Raw genomic sequence first — 9,726 nt, 5'->3', positions numbered from 1 at the left:
ATTTGTGGAACATAAGGTTTAAAACGTAGGAATGTATAACAGAAATCACAGTAAAATCTAACCATATTAAATTTTACTGGGACAGGCTATGCTATAATTTGGGTTTTTTACTTATAACTTTTAGAGCAAATTTTAAAAATCTAAAGGCTAAGTTAGAAAGTGAAAGAACACGAACAATGACGCGTTTCGTTTATTTGTTGTTGGTCAAAAGGAACGCAACGGTATCGTCTATGACTATGACTGGTCCACAGACAAATCAATGAAACGAAACGCATTGTCGTTTCGCCGTTCATAGTACATTGTCATTCCACCTAATTATCATCTGTGCTTGTACTCCATGCCTTTAGAAATCTTTTGACGTGACGAATTTATTCATTTCTTATCGAAGTTTTTAATGTCATCGTGTCATACTTTGAAAGTGAAAAAATAAATTTCTCGATATTAATTTTGCTTTTCATTTGACTCCACAGTAAAATTATTTATAACTTTACAATTTTACAACTTTACAAACAATACAACTAAAAAAGGGAATAAATCAAGAAAAAGTATCATATAAAATGTAAGTATTTATTATAATTACAAGTTAATCGTTAAGTAAATATATTTCTTTTATAATTCTATTAAAATATGTTTTAAGCTGCAATTTACCTAACGTAATTTTATATATTTTCTTTACAATTTCTAAAGTTATACTATGGCTGATTGTTAAAACTATTTTTACATGTAAATTTCTCGTTAATCTACAACTATCCTTCCAAACACCATCCCGAATTCACACTCACATAGCAATTGAGGCAAAACTTTATAAAATATTTAAAAATATATATTTGATGAGTAGAAAGTACTATCATTAAGTTCCATTTGAAAATTTCTAAATGAGTTCAGAGTGATTCAGAGTTACTTGATGATTATTGCCGCTACATATAACTCGTATATGTCAAAACGTTTTTGACATATTACTTACTGTTGAAAATAAAACGTGGTACAAATTAGAAATCATTACAGTTTAACAGATGTTTTTTCATAATTTTCTGGCGTATTAGACAAAAGATGTGTTACCATGGTTACGATGTTCAACATAATGGTAACCATGACAACCTACGTGTACACGTTCTTCGTTTGTTTGCCTTCATTAACCAAACTAGATAGTTTGCCTCCATCGCTAGGTGTTTCACCAACAGTTATGCAATTACTAATAAAAAGCGCGTTAAAGATATGCCGATACATAAATCCGAAATCAACGTTACAAAGCTTTACGTCTGTTTCAGACAAATTATGTTCTCCCTATGCTAAAAAGAGACAGATCGTAAGATAGTTTCTGTATAAGAAAATAAACTATACTATCAAATGTGTTTGTTCAATAAAGGTTTACATAATAATGTGATATTATATGGTAACAGAAGAAACATTATTACACAGGTTAAAAATAAAAACATTATCAGAATTTTTAACAATTTCTTATTAAATTCTTTTAGTAATTGCAATCTCGAAAGACTTGTGTTATGGTTACCTAACTTATTTAAAGTTTGTTATTATAGCGATTCCTAATATACAGATTATAAAGCAATGTATTTCATTAAAAAATATGTTTTTGAGTTTCTACGCACAAAGTACAATAGTATGTAAATAATACAAATCTATCACATTTTTGTCACAATGTCAAGGCAGTGATGACGTTTATGTCGCAAAGCTGACTTTGAAGCCAATTAATCAAAATCCAAATTCTACGATCAAAGTTTTGTATCGTCCAGAAGATATTAACTTTTGAATAAAAGCGTAACGAATTAAAGATAATTAATATAAAAAAAATATCGCAATAAAAATTCAAGAATGAAATGGTGTCGTAGTAAATTGATTTCAGTATTAGATACAATGATTATTTAAGGATCATGGATGGTAAATTTAATTTAAAATTGGTGTTATTCTCTCCACTCCCTGGTCGCTTGGAATGTTCTTACTTCTGAAGATGTGAATGTTGTAAGTCCTTGTGGCCCTGGAGATATTGATACAGTTATTTATTTATTTTTAAGTAATTTGACAGCTACAATTATACAATAACAAAACACTTAGACACACTTGGATACAAAACCAAAACAGATTACATTGTTAATTAAAATATACGGAACAAAAATCGTAAATCAATTAAGTACAGTAATAGTTAAACAAACACGTGTGTCTACTTATGTACACTTATTAGAAGTTATACTTGGGCGTAACAAGATAAAACGACACTAACAATAGAAAAAATTAAAATGTTGACTATATTTCACTACAGGGTGTCGGTTTTTTGTGACGGTGTGCGCGCGTATCGTAAAAATTTACTCTTATCATTTTCACCTTAACGCACCAAAAAAAGTATAACTTATAACTTAAAAGTATAACTGAAAACTGAAATGAAACAATCTACAAGTTAATATTTTAAAGAAATTGTTACTACTGCCCAAGGTCAAAGTCTTCCCGCTTCCTAAAATTCTTCCTCACACAGTCTTTGGTAAAGTGGAAACTGACTTCATCTTCATAAATTGTATTGTACCCGAAACATTTAGTGAATTACGCAGATAATTTGTGTCACATTCAAATTCACATTTCCATCGCGTTTATAACGAACTTTTATTGAAGATTATTTCGGTTTGAAAGTCCAAAAAAACTTATCAATACTGTTATGGATCATTAATACGACCCAAGCAATGGAAATGGAAGACTGGAATTGCCTTAGAATCTATTTATCGTTCCTTTACATACTCTAAAAGTTTCTAATGGTAAATAGTACCTCGAATTCTCCGTCCTGGTGTTGGAGTTACGTCTCCCTCTGGCACAGTCCATTGTTCTGTCACCTCAGTGTCTGATCGCGCAAGTGAAGGCTGGCTAACGGAACGATGGAGGGAGTTGCGCCAGGACCTTGAAATGATAACAAAACAACTATAAACACAAGAAATATATGAGTTTAGAGCGACATTCACAATATGCTAGAATCTATATGATTATTTTCTATCAAATTTACCAAGTGCTAAGTACATATACAAGGTCTCGATGCTGTTCTGACCTCATCACTGTACTCTTACCTGTGAAGAGTGAAGATCTCTTCACTGGTAAGACTGGTGGAGGATGCTCCTTTTAAGATCAATTTAGTGCACTTGCCTCTCCTCAACAACTTCATTAAATATATTGTAATATGTAAAGTTATTTAAATACATGTAACTTTTTCTAAAATAACGTAGAGCCTTTTAATACATGATTGCTGTTTCAATTACTTGTAAAAAAAAACCCAAACAATAATAGTCAACCTTATCTACATTAGTAACTGAAGTGACGCAACTAAAAAAAGAATGTCAAGAAATTAAAAACACGAATAGAGACATAGAAAATGGTATGAAATTTATGAATGAACAACACGAAGAGCTATCGTCCAAAGTCAAAAATCTTGAAGGTCAAAAGAAGGCAAATTCTGAAGCCATAAATAACTTGGAGACCAAAATTCAAGGTTTGCAATTTCTATCAAGAGTCGCAACTATAGAGGTTCGAAATATACCTCATTACGATAGCGAAAACTTTGAAAGTCTTCTGTCTATCCTTACGAGAATTGGCAAGGAGTTGGATTTAACTATAGACTCTAAAGAATTGCGTGAACGGTAAATCCGTTTGCCAGGGAAGCCTGGAACAGCAAGACCCATCGTTGCAGAATTCAGCTGCGTTCACACCAGGAATGAATTACTATCCTGAGTAAGAAAACTCTTTAAAGAAAAATTAATACCTGAAAAGTTAAACACTCAAACACTTGGGCTCCCAGGAGCAAAATCACTGATATACATTGATGAGCACCTTCCGCTAGCCCAAAGGAAACTCATGTATGAAACACGACAAATTGCCAAAAAATTTAAGTATGCTTGTTGGTATTCTAACGGCAGAGTTTTCCTGCGCATGGACGCAGCTGGTAAGCCTGTTATAATAGATTCCGAAAAATGTCTTGATGATCTTGTAAAACAAATCATATGACTGTCTTTTTTAGAATTTATTTTTCAGTATTATTGTATTAATTCAGTTTATTATTTTATTAATTCTGGTTTATTTTTGTTTGACTTGATTTATATGGTAAGAGTTCTAAGATGTTTATTTTTAATACTAATACAAATTATTGTTATAATTTACACACTCACTTCATTTACTCAACGTTTACATACACTTACATTCCAAAAACACTTATTTAAGTTTACACTTGGACACACTTATAAACACAATATTGGTAATAACCTATTACTCCATAAATGTATGAAAAAGGATAGCTCAACAGCCAATGCAACGCTACAAAACCTGCACCAAAAATCCTTAACACTGAAGACATCCTTGTTTATATTCGTACCTACGAAAATTCGATCAAACAAATGAAATATTAAAAGACCTTGATAACTTTACCGTAGCTTATTCCTCTAATTGTGAAGTAGAAGACTTACAGACCTTAATTAAACATCCTGAAAATTGTTTGAAAATGATTCACCAAAATATTCGAAGTATAAATAGGAACTTCCCAGACTTATTAACACTATTAGATAGATCTAAAACTGAATGGGACCTTATTGTGCTCACTGAGTGCTGGCTACGCCACACAAATATTATTCCCCGCATTGACGGATATTATCATGCCCTTACCGAACACAACCTGACTCAAAATGAAGGCGTTGTAGTTTACTTCAAAAATTGCCTAAACATAAAAATATCTGAACCAAAAGTACTCGAGTCCAATTTTCTTGTAATAAAAATAAATGACAATGCTGCCGTCATTGCCATTTACAGACCGCCAGGGTATAAAGACGTCTCCCAATTTATAGAGTTGCTAAACGAAATTCTTACCAATCTAAAATTATCTTCAGTCATAATTATTGGTGATATCAATATTATGCCAAACACTAAGGATGTGAATTCTCAATTTTACTTAAATCTACTAGCTTCTCATGGTCTGTTACCCGCACATACAATATCCACTCACAACAAGACGTGCCTTGATCACGCTTTTATGAAAAGTACTTTTTCTTCCGCTTGTTATGTAGTTGAATCATCTGTAACTGATCATGACAGCGTAGTTCTCATACTAGAAGACCAGCAATCTCACAAACGAAATAAAGACTTCATCCATAGTAAAATTGATTATGTAGGCCTAGATAATGATATGAAAAACCTTTGCTTTGAACCGATCTATCGGGTTTCAGATGCAAATGTTGCTACTTCTTTTCTTATCTCGGAGATTAATGCTAAAATAAAATCTAATACTCAAAATCACACCGTGCCTAATCGCAAGAGGCTAAAGAAGCCTTGGATGACTTCTGGTCTTCTAAGATGTGTACGAAATCGAGATAAACTTCATAAAAGATATAAAAAAAGACCTGAACAATGAAATTAAGAAAATAACCTACAAAAGGTACAGAAATTTTTGCAACTGGCTCCTTAAGAAACTTAAAAGGGAATATGAGGCGAAAGAGTTAAAAGCGGCGGCAAACACAAATAATAAAGCACTCTGGGAGACTATTAGGAAATTAACGCATACATCAAAACTCTGCAGACCTGCGGAGCAACTTATTTCTCCTGATAACCCCTCTGAATCGGTCAATTTTATTAATAAATTCTTTGTTTTTTTTGGTAAAGATCTGGCTGAAAAGGCATATTCCTCTGGTAGGGGTTGTATATCCTCAATGGCCAATCCACTATCATCCTTAGTTTTGGATAGCCGATTACCGGATTACCGATGAATATGAAGTTCGTAACTGTATTCTCAACTTAAAAAAAGATAAATGTACTGGACGGCATAATATTTCAGGTGCTATATTAAAACGGTATCATCAAATAATAGTCCCACCATTGACATTCATTGTAAATTTGATTTTTTCCACAGGCGTTTTTCCGGATCAGCTTAAGCTGGCTGATATTGTTCCGATTTTCAAGGGTGGTGACAGAGGATGTGTCAATAATTATAGACCAATATCTAAACTACCCACGATTGCAAAAGTAATTGAGAAACTTATAAACAAACGTCTTGTTAACTATCTTGAGACCAAGAATCTCATTTCTAGTTCGCAATTTGGTTTCCGTACGGGTAGTTCTACAAACGACGCCGTTCACGAACTTACTGATCACATTGTAGCCAAACTTGACCGAAAGCAAAAAGTTATAGCGATATTTTTGGACCTTGCTAAGGCATTTGACACAGTGTCTGCCCCACTTCTCTTAAACAAACTTGAATCTTTGGGTATCCGTGGTTCTCAATTGGGTCTTTTCCAAAGTTACCTTAAAAATAGATTTCAAAGGGTTAAGGTCGGTGACTTTGTAAGTAATGACTTGCCAATAACTTACGGTGTCCCTCAGGGAAGCGTACTTGGCCCAACGTTGTTTCTAACATTCATTAATGAGTTATGTAACCTCCAGTTGCCAAATGGTAAGATAATATCTTTTGCAGATGACACTGCCCTTGTTTTCTCTGGCAATAATTGGAATGAGGTGTATAATTCTGCCCAGTTTGGTTTTGGCCTTGTTAATGAATGGTTGAGAGGCAACGGCCTTACGCTTAATGTGGATAAAACAAAATTTATGCCCTTCTCTATTAAAAACGTTCCGTCTCACATTCATGATTATTTTTCTAACACAGCCCATACTTGCTCTTCAAATCAACTCTGCCATTGCAAAAGCATTTCCATTGCCTATAGTGTTAAGTATTTGGGTGTAGTAATCGATAGTAACTTGAGTTTTAATTCTCACGTGGATCTTCTCTCATGCAGAACTCGTAAACTCATTTACATCTTTAAAACTTTAAGACTTATAGCAGACGATAGAATTGTTAAAGTAGTATATCAGGCTTTATGTCAGTCAATTTTAAGCTATTGTATCACTGTGTGGGGAGGTACTTTCAAAACCAATCTACTAAAACTTGAAAGAGCCCAACGAGCAGTGTTAAAAGTAAGTCATTCCTTACCGTTTCTTTTTCCCACTAAAGAGCTTTATGCCCTAGCCGATGTGTTAACAATTCGTCAATTATTTATTCTCAACACAGTTTTAAAACAACATTATAAAACTAGTTACGACCCCGAATTAAATATAAACAAGCGGATTAAACATAAAGTTTGCTGTCGTATTACACGATGGACAGCTTCTTTCTCGCAAAGATTCTTTGGTTTCCTAGGCTGTTACCTGTATAATATATTAAATGAAAAAATTAACATTTACCCACTATCGAAATATGAATGTAAAAAAATGGTTACTAATTGGCTGAAGACGTTGAGTTATGATGAAACAGAAGATTTAATAACTGTTACTCTGTAACACACCCACTCCCCCCACACATACACACACACGCACGCGCACACACACACACACGCGCACACACACACAGACACAAACACACACCAAATTTATTTTTACGACTCCGTTTCCATTTTTTTTTCCTTTAGCACTTGCTTATTTTCTTCTATTGTATCTTATGACAATGACCTGATTGTACGTGTTCCGGTCCGGTGGTGGAGAGGCTGGCTATCTGTCACTCAGGTCTCCTGTTACAGAGACCAGTCTCTCACATACACTTCCAAATGTTATCATCTTAGTTTAATCATAATAACCTTCTATGTATGTATATGTGAGAGAAGAAATAAAGATTATTATTATTATTATTATTATAGTTATTGTCATAATCTCACCCTTTGTGATGTACTACAAGTTGTAATTTTCAGTTATTGACTTTATTCCAATGCATTTACACAAAAATCCTTTCAAAAAAATGTGTTTGGAAACGCAAAACGAACACCTTATAAATCTAGATATACAAGGGTAACCAACTGAACAAGAGCAGTGTTGGCCTACTGGCTTCAGCGTGACTCTCATCCTTTGAATCGTAGGTTCGATCGTACCAATGGACACAAATTGACTTTCTGTATATGTGCGTATCATCGTGAAACCGGCTTGCCTTAGACCCAAAGAGTCGACGGCGTGTGTCAAGCACAGTAGGAACTTCTTACCTATTAGATCTACAAATGATTATTAAACAGATACAAAAATCTGTGTCTGTAAAAATAATTTGGTGGCGAAAGTTAATACTTACGGGTGCTGATGGTATCTAGGATGTTCAGAATCACTATCGTCATCGTAGTATTGTCCATGAAGTGTACCAGATACTTCTGAATGAGTGTCCGCTTGTTCTCTCGCGTAGTCAACCATCATCTCTGACATTGATCTGTTACATAATATAATAAAATAATTTATTTATACACTATTTTCATAAAACAAATAACATATGGCAGTATATAGATAGAGATATAGAGATATCGTCACTCCATCGATATGGACATAGATAAAGACACGAATGTTTATCGTACAGTGTTTAATTTAGATCAATTCCTTTTAACATTTTTAGCTTAAATTATTACAAGCAGAGGGTTCAAGGCACCGGTCTTGCTTTTAATCACAATCTACTCAACGATACATCACATTTACCCAACTCGGTGCAACGCCTCATGCCCACAATGTTCCACTGAATACTAAATCAGAACTACCCGGCGTTCCATGAAGGAACTGTCCAAAGTCAATATGGCGCCTTGAACGCACTCGAGGCATTTGCTCTACTCTGATTGGTCGTAACAATATTCGTACTTTTAATCGTTAAGTAATTATTATAAATTATGAAATAATAAAACAAACCGAATCAAATAAAATTATGATTCAGAAAATTAATAGAAGGAACCTCAAGTATAAACCAAACAACAATAATCAACGGTCAATTGACTCGATCAGAACATTTCCTGAGAATCGGAGCGTTCTCTGACATATATGTATATATAATAATATAGAAAATATCCATATATTTTGTGTGTGTCAAGCATAAATTCACTTGATTTTTATTCAAAAATGACAGTCTTGCTTACTGCCGCTGTTAAATTGTAAAAATAACCTCGCTATATCGAAAACTGATACGTAACTGCTAAGTATCCCAGTACTTTTGGCTGTATTGTACCTTCAAACCGCCAAATAGTGAAATAGCAAAATCTTGCCTTTTGATATTTAATGTATTAAATACATGCTATATTATCGTAAAAGCTATATGTTTAATTATAAGCGATAACTAACAGATTTCACGTTAACATGTATACTGTACTTTTTAAATAATTTAAAACCCGTCACCTCATATCAACATGATCACTGCGGTAGGAAGATCGACGGGAACGAGGCTCCCGGAGTGAAGTTGCATCGCTATCATACTCATATAAGGTCGGCAGTGAACTGCGACGAGACCTGGAGTCCCATTCTGACTTCTTGCGGTAGCGATTCTAAATAAAAAACAATTTTCTTTATTTTATTGTATTTTTGCTCACACATCACACTTGTTAAAATTATTTTTTGTTATTAAAAAGGAAGGAGGCTCTCCTGATATATATCCTGATTTGTATTGCGGGTTTTTCAAGAATTTATCCACTCTTTTCTTTAGGGATCCTAAGTTGAACTGTTTCGGAAACACTTGAGCGGGCTGCTGGTTCCACATAAACTGTGCGGCAGAAACACCCTTATAAAATTCTCAGTTGCGGTACCGCGAACGTCGAGGTGATACGGGTGTAATTTTTGTATTCTGCCTCAACGTCCGTTTATAACTATAATTGATGTAAAATAATGATGTTAGTGAATGTCCCTTTTGAAGGTCGATATAGAGTGTGATTTTCCTTTTATACAAACATCTTTTAAACTATATTATCAAATGTTTTA

The 9,726-nt window shown here is 33.8% G+C and overlaps 1 protein-coding gene across 5 annotated transcripts in view; it reads right to left on the bottom strand.

Moving 5' to 3' along the window:
- Positions 1 to 575: 575 nt before the first annotated feature.
- The window catches only part of LOC123715633, a 67,164-nt gene continuing 58,013 nt past the window's right edge, over positions 576 to 9,726 (bottom strand). For 2 of the 5 annotated variants that reach the window (XM_045670844.1, XM_045670852.1), the window contains 4 exons: positions 9,151 to 9,296; positions 8,075 to 8,206; positions 2,771 to 2,898; positions 576 to 1,993 (listed from right to left, as the gene is read on the bottom strand). In XM_045670844.1, coding sequence (XP_045526800.1) covers positions 1,920 to 1,993; positions 2,771 to 2,898; positions 8,075 to 8,206; positions 9,151 to 9,296 — 480 coding nt within the window. In that variant the 3' untranslated portion in view covers positions 576 to 1,919. The remainder of the gene's footprint in view (positions 1,994 to 2,770; positions 2,899 to 8,074; positions 8,207 to 9,150; positions 9,297 to 9,726) is intronic. The other 3 variants (XM_045670836.1, XM_045670827.1, XM_045670862.1) reach the window with 2 other exon arrangements.

The sequence above is a fragment of the Pieris brassicae genome, chromosome 1, assembly GCF_905147105.1.
Source record: "Pieris brassicae chromosome 1, ilPieBrab1.1, whole genome shotgun sequence".
Taxonomy (NCBI): Eukaryota; Metazoa; Arthropoda; class Insecta; order Lepidoptera; family Pieridae; genus Pieris; species Pieris brassicae.
The sequence above is the reverse complement of the archived record's forward strand: the minus strand, read 5'-3'. Positions and strand labels throughout refer to the sequence as shown.